Below are 23,207 nucleotides of genomic sequence, written 5' to 3' on the forward strand. Positions count from 1 at the left end.
CGTCAGCCCCGCGGGGCGCGCGGTGCAAAGTTTGTGCCGCGGTCGGCGAGTCGCCTCTCCACTCCTCTGTTCGTGCCGTGGGCCGGCAGGGTCCCCGTGGGGCGCGCGGGACCTGTGCGGGCAAGCCCCGAAGGGCCCCGCTTGGGTACCACTCTGGGGATGCTGCGAGGAAGCCGCCAGGATGCCGCAAGGCCCGACACAGCCTCGGCTCTGGGTGTTTCCGGAAGTAGCCTGGGCCCGCCCCCCGTTCGGGGGCGGGGCGGAGGGCGTGGCCAGCTCTTAGCACGCCGTTCGCCGCCCGTTCCGGAGCTGTGGGGACAGAGCCCGGGCGGAGCTTGCAGGAGGAGGCGAGCGATGGGCGGAGGAGCGAGGGGGCGTGTCCAGGGGGCCGGCCGCGCCCGCCCCGCTCTCCTTCGGCCGTTTCCGGAGCCCTCGGCCGGCGCGCGCGCTCCCGCGGCTCCCGCCTTCGGCTGTTTCCGGAGGCCCGCCTCAGCCGGGAGCCGGGCGCCCGGCGCTTCGGCTGTTTCCGGCCGCTGGCGGCGGAAAGAGCCGAGGGCCGGCGGCGGCGGCGGCCATGTTGGGAGCAGCAGGGCCGGCGGCGGCGGCGGCGGCGGCGGCTGCCTGTGAGGCGGGCGCGGAGCGGAGCCGCTGAAGGCAGCGGAGGCGCGGCGCGGGCGGCGCGGGCGGCAAGCGGGCCAGGCGGCGGCGACGCCGAGCGGCGGCCCAGCCCAGCCCGGGCCCGGGCCCGGGGGCCGCCCCGGAGCCGCCCGGAGCCGGCGCGGCCTAGCCCGAGCGGCGCAGCCGCGGGCTGGCGTGAGCGGCCGACCCGGCCTCCCCGCACCCCTGGCCGGGGCCCATGCGGCCGGGGCCCCCGCGCTGAGCCGCCTGGTGCCCGCTGCCCTTCCTCGCAGCCCCCGGGCCCCCGGCCCCGGCGGCACCATGTCCAGCGCCCGGACCCCCCTGCCCACGCTGAACGAGAGGGACACGGAGCAGCAGGTAGGAGCGCGCAGTCCGGGGCCACTGCCCCTGCCCACGCCGTGCCGGCCGGGCCTGCCGTCCCTTCCGTTCCCTCGAGGAAGGCTCCCCTCTTCTCGGTCGCCCCCTCGCAGACGCTGCTCCCCTGGCGTCCTCCGCCGGTCGCCCGCTCCTGTCAGCGCCGCCTGCGCGCCCCCTCCCCCGGCCGGCCCGCCTCCCTCCCCCAGCACCCCCCAGCGCCTGCCCTCCCCGGCTCCCCGGGCAGGCCCATTACGGACCGCCGCGGGGCCCCAGCTCTTGTCGTCTCGCTGTCACTTTCTCCCGGCAACCTGTTGCTCAGCCCGCGCCCGGCCCGGGGTCCGCGTGGCTCCCGCCCCCCCACTCCGGACCCCCGCAGCCCCAGGCAGGGCGGCTCCACCCCGGGCTTCCTCCGCACCCTGTTGGTGCAGAAGTGTCAGCCGGCTCTGGCCGCCCTCCTTCCTCCTCGCGGGTTCGTGGGGAGGCCACGGGCGTCTTCCTGAAACCCGGCGGGGGAGGGGGCGGAGAGCCTGGGCGGGGGTCCCTGCCCCCGTGCGCCGGCAGCCGGGGGTCCACGGCAGCTTGCAGAGCGTCGGTGGCAGCGCTGGAAGCAGACCTCGGGTGCCGGGAGTTTGCGAAGCGCTCTCGGCTCCCCCTCCCCCAGTGTCATTTGTCACCCGAACTTGACCCCCTTCTGACACCCAACCTCGTGGCAGTGAGCGCTGCCCTTCGGGGCTCCCCCGGGCAGGTGCCAGCGGCTGGCAGCTCCTCCTGCCTGCCTCACCCTCCCTTATCTGGAAAGCCTCTCCCCTCTTTGTCTCTGCACCCCCTCGGCCCCCTCTACTCCTCCCCTGACAGCCTAGCAGTCAGCTCCAAGGGGTGTCTGGGAGAAAGGTTTTCCCCTTGACAGTGGAGTCTGCTGTCTTTGCTGGACTGAGTGTCTTTGGGGGTGAAGCAGGATAGAGAGGCGTGTTGGTTGGATTGTTTCGGGGCGGAGCTGGTGACTTCTGACCTTTGGCACCTGAGAGCAGGGACAGAATCTTGACCCCTCCCTTGACAAGCCCCAACTTTTCCCCATCCTCCCTCTGTATCCAAAGACCCCTTTTCTAAACCTGTTCTAATCCGCCCCCCCCAAGACTTTGCTTGAACGAACTCAGTGAACTCTCAGCATTTGGATCTTGACTTTTGAAGTGAGGTCATGGGGTAGGGGTGAGGGTTTTCTGGGATTGTAGATAGGCTGAGCGATGGTTGCCCTTTTCTTGCTGCGTCTGCCTTGAGAGTATTTTCTTTTTCGGGTTCTTTGCTCCCTCAAACAGTAAAACCACCCTATTCACCAGTGGGCTTTCAGTCAGCGTTTGCTGAAGGAGTGGACAGAGGACTGATGGCAGTGTTGGGTGGAAGCTCCCCACTGCCATTTTATTTTATTGCAGCCACTTTAAAGACTGACTGTGAATCTGGGTTATATATCCTCAGTGTACCCCCACCTATAGGATACTCCTTATGTCTCCCCATCATTGTGGATTGAGCTCCTGTTGATAGCCGCTTGACTTTGGGGTTCTGTGGAAGAGATGCTCCCACTAACTTAACCCCAGCTCCTACCCTACGGAAGATCCCAGATTCAGACACCTGAGGACAAGCAGCTCTCCAGCAGGTGACAGCATCCTTCCCCAGAGGAAGCCCATCAAGCTGGAGACGAAGCAGGCATCAGAGCCAAGAAGGAGAAACCCCATCTTGTTGGTCCTTCTGCTGCTTTTCCATGTGAAGGCAGTTTCAGCAGCCAGTTGGGTGCTGCCGAGAGCAGTCCTGAGGTTTCCCCTCCTTGCTGGCAGGGATGTTGTGTGAGGAGACTCCCCACCCCCATGAAAGGTTCTCTATCACTAGGTTTATATCGGAATGACTTAAACTGGTTCTGCCAGAAACAGGTAAACAATTGGCATCTTTGAGCTTTTTCCTCTTTTTTTCCTTTGCACTTTTCCCATGAGCTTTCTGAAAAAAATTAAACACCGCCCCCCTCCCCCCCCAAATGCTGAAGAGCAAAAATAAACCTCATGCTGCAGGGAGATTGCCTGCTCGCTGTTGGTAATCTCTGATAGTCAGGAGTCTGCTTTGGAGGTGCTCTTGGTGACACCTGATTCTGAATTCGCCCCAGACACAACTTCATGTCCTGAAGGGGGTTTCTTCAGTGAGAGGCTGTCCATATACCAACGGCAGAGGTGTCTTGTGCTGTGGCGGGGCAGCATTTGGGGCTGATTTTTTTGCTGGTCAAATGGGGCTCCTGGATTGGAGGCTTGGCAGGCATGAGAGCAGCAACAAAATGACAGCTTGTCTTCTAGCCAGTGGCCACAGTAAGAGGAAAGTGTGGTGAGACATGGCTTTCAGAGTCTCCTTGCTGTTGGCCAGGGTCTGACGTGAATCAGATGCCTTGAAACCTGTCCTATATTTGGGCCTCAGAACCGTCAAGGAAAACAGAGGACTAACCCCCAAGCCCTGTTAGGCAGTGGAAATGCTGGAGCTGCTCTCAGCCTTCTAGGGAGCTCAGAGCATTGCTTTTTTTCCTTTACTCGGTCTTTGGAGAAGAGACCAGACCAGGATCACTTGAGACCCTATGTGGATTATGTGACTGGCTGCCTTCTCTGCTGTGCTTCCAGTCAGCTTGAAGTGGAATATGGCATTGATTGATCCGTTTTCTCTCTGTGAAATGGAGTTAATGATAACATTCTACATCCTACTTGGTTGTTGTGAAGAAAAATCCTTTATAATTCTTTAAAATGCAATAGATAAATGGGTTGCTATTAGTATTTTAATGATTTCTGTGTAGGTAGGTTATGGGTACTGTGATCTGGGACTGTAGGTAGGCCCTGAGTGTCTGGCAGGATACTCCTTTGCCTATGTGGAGAGTTCCTCCTGTCCTGGGCCTGGGCAGGTTGGGAATGTGACTGCACTATCCTAGCCCATCTTAGCTTGGCCCTGGAGCTCAGATCAAGGGGGATTCAGAGCTGGGCAGTGCCAAATTACAGGCTGTGTGTAAGGTGAAAGGTGATTCTGGAAACAATTCCAAGTCAGTCTTGGTCAGTCCTTGGTCAGACCTTCAGCTGCTGCTTTCTGTTGACTTCCAGGAGCAGCCAAACAGGAGATTACAGCTTGATTTAAGGCCATCCTGGGTGTGGTCTCTTGGTTTCTAGTTGAAATTCAACTGGCTTCAGGTTAAAGCTGGCCTTGCAAAGGGACAGGTAGCCCTTCCAAGTTGGAACCAAAGATTGGCTGGAAATTTTTTTTTGGTGACTGTTCTGAGTGGAATTCAGTATTGTAGGTAGGACAGGGCCAAGAGCATTTCTGTAAGCCTGAGAGGTTTGCCCAGTTAGTTCTCTTGGGAAGTCCAAAACTTCCCAGGCCACACTGGTTCCCCTTTGAACACAATGACTCCAGCTCAGTGGGCATCTATCCAGGACTAGGTCCCATGCCTTTGTTAATTCTTTCTCGACTCAGCTTTAGCCACCTGGCTGACATTTCTTCTCTGCTCCTAGGATCTTTCCTTATTCTGCTCCATGTGTATTATCTCAACTGGAATAAATATTTCATGTCCACAGTACAGTCATGCCTTGGGCCTTCTGGTCCATGATTGACAAGTCAGGTAGGAGTTGGGGAAACATCCCACATTGGCCCTGTCAGAGTTCTAGCTTGGTGAAATGAGCTGCCCAGCACTCCCTGGACCCATTAACAGAGTGAGTTTGAGCTGCTATGTAACTCTTGGGCTCTCTCCCAGCTTTAGCAGACTGAAAGGTCTGGGGTGGTCTTCCTTTCCTCAGATCAGCTCTGTGCCTGGCTGGCAGGCCTTTTCTGAATAAACCAGAAACATCTCTCTTGATCTGGCTCTTCTAGGCCTGGGTTCCCTGACAGTTTTCTATTGACTTCCCACTCAAGTAGAGCTGATAGGTGTTAGGTGTTTGGGAAGTGACCCCTTGAAGTTAGTACAACAGTAGTTTAATAAAGTCACCAACATGGTAGGTCAACTGTGCATTCTCATTCCCTCCCACCTGATGGGAGCTGAGGGCTTTTAGGAATTTTATTTCTGAACCTTGGGCCCCCCAAACCTGTTTCTAGGCTTCATCAAAGCTCAGATGAGTTACTGAAGTGATCTACCTAGTTCTTTCCTACCTGTTTTATGTTTTTTAACCTCTGAAAAGAGGGCAGTGTTGGGCTCTGTGACATCTGGTTAGGGAAAGGGTCCTATCTCCCTGTGCCCCTGTGTTGTCAAGGGTGGAATTCTCCCATCTCCACATAAATTTTCTGAGTGTTTCCCTAGAGGGCTCTCCAGGGCCCCTGTGACTTTCTCTTTTCTAGTGACTATCTCTTGAGATGGTCTCATCTCATCCTGAATCACCATCAAGATTAGGGCAGAGTTGAGGTGACTAACTCAGCCTCAGAACTTTGAGCCTCTTACCAAAGCAGGATGGGTGTGAGCCAGGAAACCTCACTTCTCTTCCCTTTCTTGCCCACCAGACCAGGTCCTCCGTTGGGGGTATAAATAGGTTGGGTCCCTTTATCTGAATGTCTATTTTTGTCTGGGTCCCTGCTGGGAACTCTCTCTACAGTTATCTGTCTTTGGGGAGGGGGATGGTATATGTGTTCTTCCTGAGGCCCCCACCCATTCTGCACATCTCCTATTATCAGTTTTCCCAGGATCAGAAATACATATTTCCTCCTATGAACGGACTACTTTTAGCTTTATAAAGCCCAGTGATCACAAGGTTGGGGGAAGGTGAGCCCCAGAGGGAGAGTTTGTGTTAATGAAATGCTTGGCTCTGGGCTGCTGCCCTTTTTCTTTTTAACTTAGGGAAGGGAGGTGGAACTGGCCAGGGGCTCCTTTGCAGAACCAGTTAAGCTGGTTTCCAGCGATGCCCCATTTTCCTCTGCTGGCTGGGATGTTGGTGACACAAAGGGCTCAGTCCTATGGGGCTTTCCAAGGTTCACTGAAGGCAAGCAAAGATGAGTCCTACAAATAACTCCAGCCTCCAGCCCCCCAGTGCTGAATGTGTCCAGCTGAGTTTGGGGCTGCTCTCCCCGAGGGACGACTTCACCTCCTCCTCCTCCTCCACGCCTTTCTGCTGAGGCTCTCAAAGCACCTCTCTCCACCCTGGTTCATTCTCAGTTTGCTGCTCAATCAGAGGATTTTGACATAGCCAAAGGAAGGGACTTGGCCTGAGGTGGGGTCACCAGTTGCTGAGCCTGGCTGAAAGGCCCAGGTTCCCTGACTTCTAGCCCTTGGCTCTTGGCTGCTGTAATCGGACACTGCTGAGTTCTCTTTGGCCTGCGACCTTTGGGTTTAGGGCTGCCAGGACATCGAGTCCAGGCTTGTTGGGAAAAGAGGTGAAGCTCCGAATGTCTTTTGGAAATTAAAGTGGGATGGGATGGGATCTTGAATCAGCAGCAGGTGGAGAGAGGAGGTGCCCCCTCCTGGGGCTGCTGCTACCCCTGCCAGTGCCACACTTCCTTCTTTGCACAGCAAGTGGGGAACCTGCTCTTCAGGGGATGGGATGGGGCAGGCTCAGGACTAACTTAGCAGGACTGTTTTTCTAGTCCTGCTGTGAAATTAAGGAAGTGCTCTTAGTCTACAGTCAGAGACCGAGAGAGACAGCCAGGGAAAGTGGGGGAGGGGGAGAGAGAGACAGAGAGAGTGTGCTAGAGCGAGCAGGAGAGAATGAGTGGTGGTCTAGGAGCGGAATGCCTGCCTGTGCTTTCTGCATTAGGGGACAGGCTGCTCTTTGCTCTCCAAGTGATTCTCTAATTACTGCTTCCCCTGAGCACCCTCGAGCTGGGGTTTTGTTTTGGTAACTGATATCCTGTGTGCAGGGCGGCCCCCTGTTTCCTCCACCCTCTTCAGACCGGAGGTTCTACTATCTTTCCCCCCACTCCATTGCTTCCCCACTTCTGTTACATGACACCAATGTCCGTTTGTTCTCTGCTGACAGCGTTGATGTCTTTTGTGTCTTGGTACTTTTACATTACAGTCCCATGAGTTTGACCTTTTCTGTTTTGCAATATCAGAGGACAGTGGGGATTGATAAGCTAGCATCCCAAAGCAAGTGAATTATTGGGAGGAAACCCCCTAGCACTTGCCCTACATGACCCTAGACTACCTTGCCTTTTCATCTTTGTTGTAAGCTTCCTCAATGACTGGTATAAGGGATCCAGTTTGGGAGGGCTCTTTGGGGCTGGAGGTGTTCTGCTTTTAGAGCAGGGATCTGAACAATTGTGGAAGCTTGGTCCTGCCACCGAGACTCCATAGGTATTTCATAGTATTTCTAGTATCTTTCTCTCTGATCCTCCTGGGGCTGCCTTCTTTAGCTGGGAGTAATCTGAACAGCCTTTGTATCTCCCACCCCCAGCCGCTCGGCCGCAACCAGCTGTCTGAAGGAGAACAGAAGGCTTGTTGGAGAGGTTCGTGCGCATCTCGAGGACATTTATTTTTCTGAGTGTTTCAGGCTTGTGATTTTATAGTCCTAAGCTTACTCTTGCAAATTTTCATCAAACACCAGAAGAGTTCTGCAAAAATCCGAGCTTGAGATTCCCTTTATTGTGTTCTGTCCTCTCAAATGATCAGTACCATTTAAAGAAGAAAGGCAGGATCTTCTGCTCAAGTCATGGCTCTTTGGCCTCAGACTGCACTCCCTGTTTAAGGATGTGAGTAGGGAGCTTGGCAGTGAATACTCACTTCTAGGGTCTGTTGGGACTTGCTGGGTGGCCTGTGATCTGAGTTCAGGACTTACTTTCCTCAGATCACTTCCCTGGGTAGTATGGAAAGTTTGTCCTTAGGAAGCCTGGGAGACATACCACTATCTGGTTTGGTGACTTTGTGGCATTTATATCCTGGAATGAGGAAATCTCCACTGAGAGTCTGTTGACCTTCACCCTTAATTTTTTTTTATGATTAGCTCCAAAGAAGAGATGTATTCTCTCTCCCACTTCTTTGCGGAAATGGCGAATGGGTCCATAGGCGTGGAACACTAGATAGAAATGTGATTTCCTTCTCCTCTCCACCCCGCCACCCCTTGTTTTGATAGGTTTTGCTGACTTTGTTTCTCTTCTTTACAAATTTTTTTTGGGGGGGTGGTATGAGATGAACCTAGGTGGGGAGGGGAGGGAAATAGGAGGAAATCTAGGTGATATGTAAGTAATCATCAACAAAATCTATTTACAGTGTTTTATTAAGACCATTTGTCTTTATATCATAATCATCTCACCACCCCCAATTAAAACCTCTTTATAACAATGGAAAATATCCGATGAGGTGACAGCATCTGACAGTATAGAGAGCAGACTGTGACTGAGGGGCCAGATCCCACCGTAGCCACCTGGTTTTGCATCATATTTTATTTGCTTTCCATTATTGTTAAATAATCATTTAAAATGTAAAAACCATCCTCAGCTTGGGTCATATGAAAACAGGTAGTGAGCCGAGTTGGCCCTTGGGCTGCACTTTGCCAGCCTCTGGTACATGCTTGTCTCTCTTCTCATAGGCCCCTAGCTCCGTGCTGTGGAGGGCATTTTTTTTTTTTTCATTTCTCATCACCTCCACCCTCGCTGCCTTCTGTAACCTGTCTTCCCTGCTGAGAGACCACAAAGCTCCTTCCCAGGGAACATTCGCCAAGGCAGAACAAGAAGTCATGTTCCCGCAGATTTACAAGGTGAATTCCTCAAGACAAAACAGTGAGGTCATGCTGGTATTGTCTCCGATTTACAGATGGGGAAACTGAGGCTCACGATGCAGCAAGTGTCAGAGCCAGGATTTCAACCCAGATATTCTGACTCCAAATTCAGAGCTCGCCCTTCTCCACTGTGGCCCAAGTGTAGTCTTGTAGCACATGTGCTGATTAGTGGTATTTTCCTCTTCCTCTCTTCCTTCTGGTGTCTCTGCTAAGGCTTTTTCTATGTGATTTCTCTAAATTCGCCTCCCCTCCCAGCACCACCATGCCCTGGGGATGTTCCAGGTTGTCCCAGCTTTTCCTCTGCTCTGCTGATCCCCGGTTGACTGGCCCTCTGGCCCTTTAAAGGGCTGCTCTGAAACCCTCCCTACGTCATTTCTGTTATCTCTGGACAGATATATTTCTAAGTGCCTTCTGTGCGGTGCTGGGTTTATAAATACAAACAAGTAAGATGATCCCTGCCCTCAGTAAGCTTCTGTTCTAGTGGAGGGAGCTGATAGGAGGTGAGTCCCATGGCCATGATGGGGTGAGTGGAGGGTGGGCAGAAGGGTTTCCCTTCTTTCACCTGTGGTCCAAAGGACAGAGTTTGCTTTCTTTGCCATTCCAAGGGGTCATCACTTGATAGGAGACAGGGAATACCACATTTTGGTTCCTTTTAATGATAGTATGGCAAATCATTGGGCAACCTGGCCCCTAGAAGTCCTCTGTGCTGCTGGAGACAAGTGTCCTGGTTTCCCTGGACCTCCAGGTGTTTTCATGAACTGTGCTGCAGCTGATGCATCCTCCTTTGTGGAAAGGATCTGTAGCCCAGAGGGTGTGAGGCATCCTGGTGTGGTGACTCTGTGGGTATAATGTCCCTGGCTCATCCGTAATAGGAGAGATGTTCTCTCCTGGATCTGTAGAACCACCCTCCAAACTAATGCCTTGTGAGGGAAAGAGAGTAGGCATGGGCACCAAGGCCAGGCCCCAGCACTTCACTTGGTAGTCATGTGCCCCTGGGGCATAGCATCTCTGAGCCTTGGCATCCTCATCTGTAATATGGGGAGAGGAATGCTTGCATTTCCTCTGTAAACTCTAAAGTGAGGTATGAGTTACCATTAGAATTGTTATCTGAGGGTTAAGGATAGTACCCCAGGGACAAGGCCTGACCTTGTGCTGGGCTGTTTCCTTTGATACTCCCTTGGGAGAGGCCTAGGAGGAGACCACTTGGTTTGGGATAGCCACATTTTATGGAAAAGACCTTGAATTCATCCCTAGATCTGGTTGGTTTCTCCTTGGGACTTTTATTATAATCCTCTGTTTCATATTTCCAGAAGTTTATCGATTGGGCTTTAGAAAGGCCTATGCTGACTTGGTGGCAGCCTGTTCTCCGAGTTATTTTTCACTGACCTCTGGGCCTGAAGCCGCATTGGGTGTTTCCATTCTGCCAATTCCACACCATCAGTCTCATCTTTTGGTGATGGGGACTGTTGACTCGCTTAGCTTTTCCGAGGGCAGCAATAAAGGGCTTTTTGGCTGGCTATTGGTCAGGTTTACATTTGAAAACTGCAAGCCTGGCTCTCTCCTTGAAGAACCTTGGGGCCTTTAGCAGCTGGCTACTGGTAGGATCCAGGCTCTTCAGACCCGTCACTCTGACATTGTGCTTTCCTGTTGCTTGCTAATCTTGATTTTGCCACTGTTTCTTACTGAAGCCCGCCTGCCAAATAAATCTTACTCACCTAGCACCACATTTTAGATGCCCCTTTAGGAGGGAGATCTTGGGTCATGTTCTAGCAGAGGTGTGAACTTTATCTCTCAATTTGCATGCCACTTATTAGAGCTAAAAGCAGGGAAATTATGGAGACACACATGAAAACCATTTCTTCCCCCTTGTTTGAGACTTTTTGTTCATGGCACAGCTTCTCCAGCACTCCTGATTTTGTCTCCTTTGCCAGGATGGCCGATGGACAGTTTGGGCCTTACCTTTACAATCACTTCAGCCAGATTAAACAAGTGTTTCCACTGAAACCCCCTCTCCCCTTGCTTAAATCACTCTCTCTCTGAATGACAAGGTGACTTAGAAGTTACCACCACCACCCCACAGTTTTCTGGGAGTCCACTTCTATTTCCTATCATTCAGTGTCTCTCCCTACATTCTGCCATGTTTCCTCTGCCTGATGCCTTTCTGGTTCAGTTCCAGAATTGTTGTCCTGGCTTCAACCACTGGCCCATGTAGGAGATGTAAGAAGGCATTGCTTCCCTGTATCCTTGCTCCTCCAAGGTTTGCTTCTCCTCTTAATTGAGGCCCAGCAGTCCAGACTGGGCCTTGGGCATTTTCCATGTGGCCCTTGGAGGTCCATCTCAGTGTTCCAAGACATTGACTGGGAATCACTGTCTTAATGGGCTTTTGATGTCTCCCTAGGGAGCCAAGGATTCCTCCACCATCTCATTCCCGTTACTTCTTAAGTAATCTGGAGTTACAAAAACTGAAGAGATTTGTGCCCCAGGAGCCCTACCTAGTCTTGCCCAGGCATTAGAACATTCAGCAGGAGAGGGAGGAATTTTTTGAGCTGGGCCTCAGTCTTGAGTGAAGAATAGGATTGTTCAGAATTTGGGCCCGGAGATGTTGACTGTCCCTCCTCCTGTTTTCCTTCTGTCCTTGGCTGATCCATTTAAAGCTGCAGGGGTGGTATAAATGCAGAGATAGCCCCATATCTCTTTTGGGGGCTCCCTATAGCACCTCACAAGAGCGTGTTTGGCTCTCCAATGATTCAAGCGCCAGCTTTGAATCCTGAAGCCGGGTGTGCCCTGCCACCTCTGTCTACCTCCCCAGCATCTGAGAACTGATCTGGTGTCATCAGGGCCTTGAAGGTGGTGCCCATCAAGCTCACCCCCCTCAGGCACAGGGCCCGTGGTCAGCTTAGTCTGGCTGCTCTCCAGGTAAGACTCTTGGCAAGGCTGTTGGGATTCTTTTACTAGAAGATCCCTCCCCAAATGGACATTTGGGTGCTGCCCTGGGCTGTATCTTCAGCCCCATTGAAACAGGCTGGCTTTCCCTTGGATTCCCTTCTCGGTATGGGGCTGTCTGCCACCAGTACACAAAAAGGTACAGAGCACGGGGCTTTTGGCCTGAGCTGCCAAGAAGGCTGGGAGCTGGTAGTGCCAGGCCTCTGGGGTGCCCATGCTGCTTGCCAGTTTATCCCTGGGAGCTGCACTGTGACTGTCCCGCTGATTTCTCTTCATGCTGTTGCTTGTGTAATTCACCCCCATTTCCTGTTTGCACTCATTTGGCCTTTTTCTCTTCTGTTTTACTTCTCTCTTCCAAAACCGATGCTAATGGTGGTGCTCACTGCCCAGCTCCTTTCTCAGAGACCTGAAAGGTCCCTTTCCTTCATTGGTTCGAACTTATTGATGAGGGCCGCAGGGTGTCCGCCCACTGCTTTGAGTTTACAGCCTCGGGACTTGCTGACCTAAGTCCGATTTTGGGTGTGGCGCTCAGGCAGCAGGTCCTGTTCACTTTTATCTTTCCTTTTATGGGACAAGCTGGGAAGGCCTCCATAGATGGGGGAACCCCTGAGTGTCCAGCCTGTGGCAGCCTCAAACCTTTCACTTTCCTCTGAGGGCCTCCCAAAGGAGCCTGCAGTTGTTTGGCATTTCTGTCACTTTAGTACTAGCTCTTGGTTTTGTGGCCACTGAGGCCCTGGGCCTAGTTCAGGATTTAGAAAGGATTTAGAGCTGGAAGGGCAAGTGAGCCTTCCCTGATTCCACCCCCCCCCCCTCCCATTTTACAGAAGACAGAATTGAGACCCAGACAGGGTCACAGCTCAGGTTGGAGTGAGTGTTTTCCAGATTTTCATCTGGGAACCTCTAAGGAGCAGACATGGGATTTGAACTCCAGTCCTTTAACTTCAAGTTCAACATTCTTCCCCTCTGGGGAAGGGCAGGACATTGGGTTTTCCCTTTTATGAGCAGATTCCCCAGGAGCAAGGCAGGAAGAGGCAGCCATTTGAGACCCAGGTGTTCCTTAGAAAAGCTGGGCCTCTGCTTCCATCTAGAGCCCTTGGGGGGATGGAGGTGCCTCTCACTAATGGGGCGGGTCCTTGGGGCTTCTACCCTTCTATGTGGTGTGAATTCCCAGAGAGGAGAGGCCTTACTTTAATTACTGGGATCAGGCTGCCTGATGAGAGGGCTGCCTGTTAATTGATTAGATGGCAATCCTGTACATTGATTTTGAACTGTTGGGAATGTTTTTTCCCATAAATACATTAAGGCTAGGAGAATTTATTTTGGTAGATGGAAAGGCAAAGGCAAGGATGGGATAAACCTTCACATCTTAAGTCTTATTTCTTATGTCCTTAATCTCTAACTTATAATTGGAAAAAAAAAATTCAGTTGACTTCTTTTGCTCCTTATTCTGGGTGCTGAGGGGGTGTCTGCTTTCCTTTGCTTGGCCCCGAGGCCCTTTTGCCCCTCTGTCTCTTCACACCGTCAGACTCCTTTAATTGGTTTGATTTAATTTTTCCTTTGCTTTCTCTCCCCCACCTTCCATTGCAGAATGGATGAACCCTGTTCTGAAATATATTTTTAAAACATTGTTCAAAATCAAACACCCTGCCTTTCTTGAAACCACAGAAACTACTTGTGAAACAACAGATAGGGCTCACTGCCAAGCGGGCGCCAAATCCAGACTGTTAAACACCAATCCCTTAATGACAAAATGGCACACAGGAGATGGAAGCCCACGTGATTGTTGTAGAGAAAAGGGTTTTCTTCAAAATGGAATGTTTAGGTGCTGAGTCCCTACTTCCCCATTTGGGATGGTTGAATTCTAGACATTCTCAGTCGTAAGCCCTTCTGAAATTATCTTGTGTGGCTGCTCTCTTATCAACTCCTGGTTCAGGAGAGGTTTCGTCATTATGTAAGGAGTGTCCCGAAATATAGACCGGCTCCTCCTCCTCTTCTTCCTCCTCTTCCTCCTCCTCCTCCCCCTCCTCCTCCTCTTTCCCCACCAGGGAGGGACAGTGAGGTGGTTCCAGCAAAGCCTTGCAGTGGTTTCTCTTCCCAACCCCACCCCAGCTCACTGGGGTGTTGGAGCTGGCCTTTGGCTCCCACTGGAACTCTTGTTATATACATCCAAACACGTTTGGCATGATTGCTGTGTGGCTTTAATCTCCAGGCATCGAAATGAGATTCTTTAGCTACTTCAGTTTTAAGAATTAGACACTTAATAACAATCTTAGTTTCCAGATCTTGTTCTGATGCTGCATGGTGGTATGGAAGTGGTTGGGAGGAGAGGGGGGTGCGGCGCAGGGGGCTGGGAGTCTCTACTAACAAAACATAGATTCTTGATGGGCCCTCCAGCATGGAATTCTGGTTAGCTTATGGACCTGAGGAGAGAGTGTATCTGAGGACTGTCCTGACTGGCTTAGCTGGGGAGACTGGACTTTTGGCAAAAGTGATTCCCGAGTACCAGATCTTCTGAGTTGCCGAAGACACTCCTGACCCCAACAGTCTCCAGCTTCCTTGGAGAGTTGAGATAGTACTTGGCATGGTGGGTTTTTTTTTTAATTAAAAATAAAATCCCATTGACCTTGCCAGCCAAGCCTGGATTAAGAGCCTGCTGTGTGGCACACACTGTGCTTATGTGCTGGGGATATGACCAGAAATGAAAGGGCCTCATACAAAGTAGGCACTTCAGAAATGTTTGTTGATGGAGACAACATGGACTTGGGTAAGGGCATCCAGAATAAGGTCAAGGTTGAGACAGGACAGGATGGTCTGGGGGTCACAGGCACTGGTGGGGGTGGGGGAGATCAGAGAACTCATCCAGTTGGAGGCAGAGAGAGCTCCCTGGACTTGGAGGATTGGCTATTATGCAGACCCAGAAATAGGAGAGGGAGGGTCGTATGTGAGGAAGGAGGCATGTTCAGGTGAGCTAGTAGGTAGAGTGCTTTACAAGCCTGAAAGCCTCTCTGTATGCATGCTTGTTAGGGCTAGGCTGTGAGGGCTTTACAAACCAAATAGAAGAGTTTCTATGTGAACCTAGAGGCAGTGGAGGTTGTGGAGTTTGAGGAGAGAGTGACAGGGTCAGCCCTCGTGGAGGGAGAGCCTGGAGATCTGGGTTGGCCTCTGTCTGACACGGGGTTGGTTGGGGGGCCAGGACAGAGCCTGGAATGGCTGATGGCAGAGGATGCTAGAAGGAAGAGGTCTCTGGGCTTCCAGAGGAAACTCCAGCCAGGAGAACTTGCTTCTTTGTTTTCTTTCTCAAGAGATGAGAGACTGACTGTATGACCTGTTTGATGGAGGAAAAACGGAAAAGGAGGGAAGAAGGGAGCCCGAGGGCCAGGGATGGAGCGCTGTTCTCAGCCAGCAGGAGGCTTGGCCGTGTCCAGAGCAGTGCCTGTGCCCACTTCACTTCCCTCTGCTTCAGTTTCCTCACCAGGTTGTTGGCATCAAATGAGATAATAGGTATCGAATGCTTCGCAGCCCTTAAAGGCCTACTTACCTGTTAGCTATTATCTGCCATTGAAATAGGAGGGAGGGAATACTATTTGGAGACTTTGGGATCCCAAAAGGAGATACTTAGTTTCTTCTACTCACTGCTACCAAAATGGACTGACAACCCTCTCCTGTCCTTCTGTCGACTTTGGTTTTTTTTTGTTTTTTTTTTTTGCAGCTTCTCTCCTGGAAATCAGAATTTCATATGGAATGTTAATTAACATTAAATGCCTTCTCAGTTGCCTAGCTATTGTTTAGGTATAGGTCATTGGTCAGTCACCCCTCTAAAGCGTATGGATTCATTTGTAACTGCTCTATTCTGGCTTGTCACCTGCTTTCAGTCTGATAATCAGAGTAATTTGCCATGGGACTCTATAGGGTCTCTGAGCTGGAAGAACCAAGGAGACCCTGTTGGACAGATGAGAAAATTGAGAGGTAGAGGGGGAAAGGGACCAGCCTCAGATTATCCAAGGGGTCCAAGTGGCAGAACTGAGCTTGAACTCAGGTCTTTAGCCCACAAGACCGGGGCTAGGGTGGGAAGACAGCCTCAGAGAAGGCTTCATAGGGAGCTGTGATGGTGAGCTGAGGTTCACTCCAGAAAGATCCTGAAATAGCAAGCAAGCACAGATGATGAAACCAAGGACCAGAGTTGAAATCCTGGCTGGGAGACTTACTCCTTAGGATGGGACCTGGGGCTGGCCCTTTGGCCAATCTGGGACACAGTTTTCTCATTCATAAAAGAAGGGGATTAGGATCCCAAAGGCTCTTTCCACCTCCAAAAATCTGATCTTATGAGGCTGCAACTAGATTTTCTTTTCAGTTTTGTTACTGGCACCTTTCTTGAGAGCCTGTGGCATGGTTTCCATCCTATAGGTGTGTGGTAGGCTAGAGGAAAGAAGACTAAGTGATTCTTCAGCAAGTCTCCCAGGGCTGTTTCTAGAATGATGGACTCCTCCAGTATTTTATCTGCTGTAGAACACATAGTCTTAGAGTAGGGATATTCTCAAGATCTTCAAAGTTTGTAGAGATCCCTGGTGATAGTCATTTGTCCAAAGTAAATAGAGCAGTAATGACCTTTTATTCAGAGCTCCCTGGGTCTGGGACGCTTGGGAGGTGCCTAGAGAAGTCTAGGAGCCCAGCCAGCCTGAATGGCGGGCCAGGATGGAGGAAAGGCCTTCTCCTCACCTTCCTTACGCTTCTAGGCCAGTTCTGTCATTTCCCAGAAAAGAGGGGAACTGCACAGCATGCAGGCCATTTGCCCTGGATTACTAACACAAGTAGTAAGTAGTTGAGCTCAGATTTGAAACCAGGCCCTCTGACTCCCATCCCAAAGCTTATTCCACTTTCCTGTGCTGCCTCTCAACCTTTGTTTACAGTTTTTTTCCCCCAATTTTTAATGATAGCTATTTCCCAACTTGTCGAAGTATCTCTGTGCACTGTCCCTAAGTCTGACAAGGTCTTAGCACCATGGAAGGCACCGTGTTGGAAGGTGGTTGCTGGCCTTGTGATTAGGTATGGGGGCAGGTGGAGAAGGGCCCTCCCTGGTCCTTTGTGATCCATATGCCCAGCTGGTGCGGTCTAGTCATAGAGAAAACAGACCAAGCACTTCCTCCAGATCCCATTGGCCCAGCATGTTGCTGTGTTTTTTACTTTTTCTTTTCCAACACAGATCATCCAGTGGTCTTGATTGCCAGTACATTGGGGAGCACCTGGGGAGAGCATCTCCACTCTGAGGCAGAATTGGGATGGAGACTTTTCCTCCCGGACGTATTTCGTATTTGTCCTTGCTGATTTCTTGCTGATTTGTGTCTCTGATGTTCATTTTTTACCAAATTCTTTGACGATTGAAGTTGTTCTAGACTCCCCGGGTCATTCTGGAAAGGTTCACTAATGCCTAGTGGAATGTGGCTCTCTTAGAAGAAAAAATTCATGAGGAGGTTTGCACTCTTGTTCTTTGGCGTTAAGAGAAAGTTACAGTAGAAAATGGGTGAAGGGAGAAGAGGCTCACGCCTGCCTGGAGTGAGGAGTGGGACCAGGAAAGACCCTCCCAGGCAGCATCTCTGCACACTTACCTGCCGTTGGTCGACCCGTAAAATAATCTGTCACAGGGCTCTTCTTAAACCTGCGATCATGAATATATTTTAGAAATATTTTGATAACTTTTTCAGCAATGTAGTTTATTTTTGCACCTAAAAACATTCTGACTTGACTGATCTGTCCAGGCCATGAGCTTTGCTGGACCATCGAAGGGGTCCAGGACACAGAGTGCAAGGTGAAGAATCCCTGGACTAGCAGGCTTATACATCCTTCCTTCTTTTTCACAAAGATTTGTCCAGGGTTCCAGGAGGAGCTGTAGAAGCCGAGAGGGTGAGGTTGGAGAATTGCCCATGGGCTCCCTCCAGGTCCAGAGGTGGCCAGATCATCTTGTGCCATGAGAGGTTACTGTGAGCTGGAGTAGGAGCAGCAAGCCCTTAGTGGGGGGTCATTGCTGTGGCAGTGCCCCATCTCCTCCGAGGGGGGTGGCTCTGTGTGACAGGCCCTCCCTGGCTTTTAGCCCTCTTATTTTCTGAGCCGTTGCCTGAGGACTGGATCAACTGTGTGTATGTGTGTGTGTCAGTGTGTGTTTGTTGGGGGGTGGGGTGCAGTAGAACGGAGGAGGGCCTGTTAGACTGGTCTGCCCCTGCCCACTGCCTTCCCTCCCTGAAGTGGGGAGGGAGACTGAAACCCCTGTTTGTTGAGCTCCGCTGAGTCAGTCTCTCCTCTAGATTATGCAGCCTAAGGCTGCTCCTCACCCAAGAGTCCCTGGAGTCTCCTGGGCTGCTGTGGGAAGCATGGGTGGGGAGGAGGGCAAGGGCAGGTGCCAGGACCAGGTGTTGGGTGTGTCCTTCATGGTAATAGGGGATGGGTTCTGGCAGAGCAGCCTGACAGGGTGGGCCTGGGGCAGGTCTTGCCCCTTTTGTGAGCCGTGGCTGCTACTGCTGCTGCTGCTGCTTGGATCCACAGTGTCCTGCTGGGGACAGGGAGCAAGAAGCCTTTGTATGGTTGGGGAGGGGGGCAGTGAGGGGTGAGGCTGAGAGAGGAGACATTGGACTGCCCCTGCACACAGTGCTGGCTAAGGAGAGGGGCCTGATGGAAGGCACAGTGGCCTTTAGTGTTGGGTCTCCCATTTATTAACTTTATCTTCCTGAGCAAGTCAGATAACCATTCTGAGCCTCAGTTTCCTCATCTGGAAAATGTCAGAGGGTCCTCTCTGCCTTCCCTACTTCCCATGATTTTTGAGAGGCTCCTAGGATTACAAGCTGAGAGCCAGAAGGAAACTTGGAGGCCATCTGGTCCAGCCCTTTTATTTTACAAGTGAGGAAACTGAGGCCCATGGTCCCATAGTTAGTAAATGTCTAGAGTGGGATGTGAAGCCAAACTCTGTACTCAAGGGAGGGAGTACTTTCTGTGTCCCTTGGGCTGAGATAAGGGATTTGGAAGCACCTTGTCTCTAGCTTTTCTAGGGTTGGCAGTTGTTACCATATTTCCAAACCCTGTTGCCTCCTGTTGCCTCCTGAAGCCTTGCCTTATTTCTGGGGCTACAATCCACATATTCCCTCTGCATTCATCTCCCCCCTCCCCACCCCATTCAAGCAAGATAACTTCCCTTGTGTCCAGTGAGGATTTTAGGTACAATTTGCTTCTGAGGCTTAGACCCTTGGACTGACTTGACTGATCTGTCCAGGCCCAAGACGTCCAAGTCTTCATTTCCTGGTTCGACATGGCTGAAGGACTGGGCTAGTGAAGCATGCTTTGACATCCAGAGCGTCTGAGCTGAAGGGGGTCTGAATGAAGGGCCAACAGGACTGGGATCTGTGGAAGGTCTCCCAGTTTGTGCAGAGCTCCTCCCTCTGAGTCTAGAGTCTCTGCATTCCCTGGGAGGAGAAATCAGCCACCTTAGAGGGTCTGAAGAGGCATGCTGGGAGGGATATCGGCCCAGCTCAGATTACTTCATGGGGGTTACTCTGAAGTGCTGCCAATGACCCGGTGCCCCTCCAAGGGAAGAAAGAAGCCAGAGGGCCCTGAAGCATTTATTGAAAGCTCGTGGCACCTTCTTTCATATGGAAATGGCTGGACCGAGAAAGTGAGGGAGCCTTAGTGAGCTCAGAAGGAAAAGGCAGGAGCCAGCCCCCTGCTGACTTTTGGCTGCCGGGCCTTCCTCACAGCCAGCATCTTGCTTTCCCTCAGAATCCTTCTCAGTGGCATTGGAGTCCTGATCCAGAAGTGTTGAGAAAACTCTCACCTCACTTAGGTGGAGATTTTCTAGACCGGGCCCCTGTCTCTTAAGAGGCCAGCTTTCTGGGCAGACTTCAGGAAAGCTGCATTCTGTCTGGCTCTAGAAGATATTTGGGGCAGCCCCACTCCCTCTTGGGTTCTTCCCAGTGTCTGGGGGGTCAGTGAGATGATGGTAGAAGAGTGGGCTTTGGAATGGACGCCTCCTGAACCTCAGCACTGCTGCTACTGACTGCTTTGCCTGGAACAGGGAGTATTTCAGATTGTTTTTTTTCTGTGTGGACTTCTCCACGAGGGTCCTTCCTTCAGGAGACTAGGGATCCCAGGTCTGTCCTGGCCCAGCTAGGTCTCAGGTGCTTGTCTGTGTGGGCTGGCAAGTTCCTGGTTCTCTCCTTTTTCCCATCCCTCCCCAAGCCTTTCTGGAGCTCACCAGCCCCCTTCTGTGGCAGCCCCAGGTACTGCTGGGGGTAGGAGGAACCAGAACCTATTCCAGAGCTGGTGTTGCACGGCCTTAGCCAATGAGAACCTGGCTGCTCTAAAGTCAGTGATTCCCACACAGTGGCTGGTGGAAGGAAGAGCAGGTAGTTATGTGCTTGTTCCTAGGTGAGGCCGTGCCCTGAGTTGAAGAGAGGGCAGGACCTACCAAAGAAGGATGGGTTGGGAAAGTTGCAGCTGAGGTTTGTCCCAGGGGATGTCAGGCTCCGGATTCACACTGGGAAAGTCATGCTGTTAATGGGGCAGTTTCTTTCCTGGCCACGGGAGGGAACTTACTGTGCAGACAGTTGGACCTCCCTCTCTTGTGGCAGAGAATAATCTTTGTTCCCACGCTGCCCAGCAAAACTCCTTACTGTTGGCTTTCCCTCTGTCTCCCTGAGACCATAAGCCTCCTGGCCTCTCCTGTTCTGTTCCAGGCCTGATGATGGGAACACCAAAGTTCCTGGCAGCCAGCCAGCCCATTCCTGCCCCTTCCCGGTATGTTTGATTACGCCTGATCTGTGCAGTGGGTTGGTTCTCTGGCGTGGGGAGTGACCAGAAGCACTCTGAAGTGTGGGCCTCTCTGCCCCACCGTCGGGGTGGTGCTTGGAAACAGGAAAGTGTGATCTCCCCTCCTCATCACACCCTCCTGCCAAGCAAACCAGAGCTCACCTGCCTCACCTCTCCTGCGGCAGTGATCTGGGGGAAGATTAATGGACGTGTGAGTAGGGAAGCTCCCTTGGGAGCTCATTACCGACTCAGGGCTGAGTTTGTGGTCATGGTTGTGGATCCCTTTGGGCGCTAGTGAAGCCAGGGACTTCCTGAAGAAGCCCAAGCCTGTGCCCATGTCCTAGCTCAGTGAGGAGAGCCCAGGCAGAGGCTTCTGCTGGTGAGCTGCTCTCACCACTCCTTTGGGGACCATTTTTCTAATGAGAGCCACAGTGTCCATCTTCTCCAAGCCGGATTCCTTACTTCTTGCCTTGCATAAGTATATTTGTCCCAGCCAGCCTCCAGGGCAGCCTTCAGGGGAGGTGTAGCTGCCTCTTTGCAGTGATGGCCTTAGTGAGCTTGGGTAAGCTGCATCAGGGCCAGCCTTGGCTTCCTCCTGTAATGGAGAGTACAGCCAAAGTGGACCAGCCTCAGTGCCTAGGGACCCTCCTGAGCTGAGCTGGTCCTTCTTATTGCTTGGACTTGTATCGCAGGGCTCCAGGACCAATCCAGAATTTAGGGGGCTGTGATGAGTAGTCTGTCAAGAAGCTGGAGAGAGGCAAGGCTCATTTTGTAGCCTCCCTGGAGCCACCTTACTTACCTTCCTTCTTGCATTCTTGCTGGGGAGATGTAAAGCCATCTGTCAGGTCCCAGGATCCAGAGGCGGCACTTGAAGGCTGTGATTAGTGTGGACATTGGTTGTGGGAAGTTGTGGTTTGACTTGAGGCATCTAGGAATGGAAGATGGCCTTCTTCAAGCCTCTGGCACTGCCACACATCTCCCCTGCCTTCACACAGCTTCTCAGGGCTGCCAAAGGACTTTGGCAATTTGAACATTAACAGTTAATTGGGGGAGGCCCTTCAGGAACCCTGAATGCTGTTATTCACCATACACCCTCCTTGAACAGTAGAAAACTGAGCAATTTCTCAAGGTCACTCAGTCTTCAGCAGTATTTGGCCTAGTTAGCTGCCTTGGCATCCTAGGAGGTTTCTACTCCTCCATGCTGTGTTCCCAGGGCTCCCTGTGTACCAGGTTTGCCCCCTTCCCTCCCCGCCACAGGTTGTTTTAATCCCGTTGCCTGTAAACAGCTGGAGCAGAGCATGTTTGCCTTGCTCACATGAACTGGTTATCTTTCCATGGGATGACTGGCATCCAAGCTGGAGAGGCTGCAGTCACTTGATGGGGAGAGCTGTCTGCAAGAAGTGTTGCAGACCCCAGGAGGACTTTCCTCAGTTGGATTTAGAAGAAAAATTGGGGGATGTTTCCGATTCCTTCAGGATGAACAAACGGTGCTCTTCTGTAGTGTTTGGGGCAGCTGTTAGAGGAAACTGGCCTTGGAGCAGGTGGTTAGTCATGGAATGCACAACCCAACAGGGGAAGAAAAAAACTCCCCAAAGCAATGATCCTGTAGGGGTGGAGGATGCTGCTGGCTGCCTTGCTCTTGGAATGGAACTCATGGAAGCTGGGACTGACCTTGCACATTTCCCTCCATTCCTAGCTGCTGATCTCAGATGGGGTTTGGACCTCAGAGAGGGGTCTTAAAATCACATCCAATTTCCCCACTGACAGTAACCTATTATAATTAAAACAACAGTAACAAAAATGATCCTTATACAGTGCTTTAAACTCTGCAAAGCCCTTGGCTTAAAGGGGATGGGTACAGGGAGTACTGCGGGTATTATCCCCATCTTCTAGATAAGGGAACGGAAGCCTGGAGGTTAAGGTCACACAGCTCATCAGGAGTGGAGGCAAGTTTAGAATCCAGGTCTTTGTCCAGCACTCGTCCCCTCTGCCATTTACTTGCTTCCCATTGGGTCCTGATGGTGCTGGAAGCCCCCAGGATGGAGCTGGATCTTCTGGACACAGGATGTCTCAAGGCTTTGGTGGCCTCAGTCTGATGAAGTCTCCATCTGCTGCCTCAGAATGCAGTGGGGAGGTGACCTTCATGCCAGCAGAGCCCACGCTCTGACAGGCTTGGAGTACAGGCCTGTTTGCCACCTGTTCAAAGGACGCCTGAGCTCAGTTGAGAGAAAGAAGAGTATTGCCAGAGAAGTGGCCACCAGTGTGTGTGTGTGTGTGTGTGTGTTTAAACCATAGTAGTTAATGCAAGCATACATGGGGGGGGGGTAGCACATGGGTGAAATAAAAGACTGTTTAGAGGAAGATACTCTGGGCACCCAAGGTTCTCCCTAGGGTGGAGAGCAAGTGCATTTCAGATGTTTATATTGGAGCAGACAGTGGGCAGGAGGCTGAGGGTATGGGCCTGGGACTTGTTGGTTCACTTGATGAACCTGAAATAGTACCAGAACAGGGTTTTGTGATGGGGGACTGTGTGACCTTGGAAAAGTCATTGGATTTCTCTGGGCCTTGGTTTCCTCATTTGTAAAATGAGCTGGTGGGTGACTGCTAAGGTCCCTTTTAACTCAGAATCTTGTGATTGTAAAGATGGACACTTCCATCCCTGACCCCAGAGGCAAGATGGGTTACCCAGAATTTGCTAGATAGAGTTGTTGCTCTCCAGGGCGAGTTAGTAAAGCATTTGGAATCTGTACAAATTGTAGTTACTTGGTAATTTGGTTT

General features: G+C 51.7%; 1 protein-coding gene across 8 annotated transcripts in view; it reads left to right on the plus strand.

The window, feature by feature from the left end:
* Window positions 1-856: 856 nt before the first annotated feature.
* Window positions 857-23,207, plus strand: part of MARK2 (microtubule affinity regulating kinase 2) — a 57,538-nt gene continuing 35,187 nt past the window's right edge. For 7 of the 8 annotated variants that reach the window (XM_036763775.1, XM_036763776.1, XM_036763777.1 and 4 more), the window contains exon 1: window positions 857-996. In XM_036763775.1, coding sequence (XP_036619670.1) covers window positions 940-996 — 57 coding nt within the window. In that variant the 5' untranslated portion in view covers window positions 857-939. Of the gene's footprint in view, window positions 997-20,576; window positions 20,641-23,207 lie in introns of those variants that run through there. The other variant, XM_036763783.1, reaches the window with a different exon arrangement.

Source organism: Trichosurus vulpecula, chromosome 6, assembly GCF_011100635.1.
Source record: "Trichosurus vulpecula isolate mTriVul1 chromosome 6, mTriVul1.pri, whole genome shotgun sequence".
NCBI lineage: Eukaryota > Metazoa > Chordata > Mammalia > Diprotodontia > Phalangeridae > Trichosurus > Trichosurus vulpecula.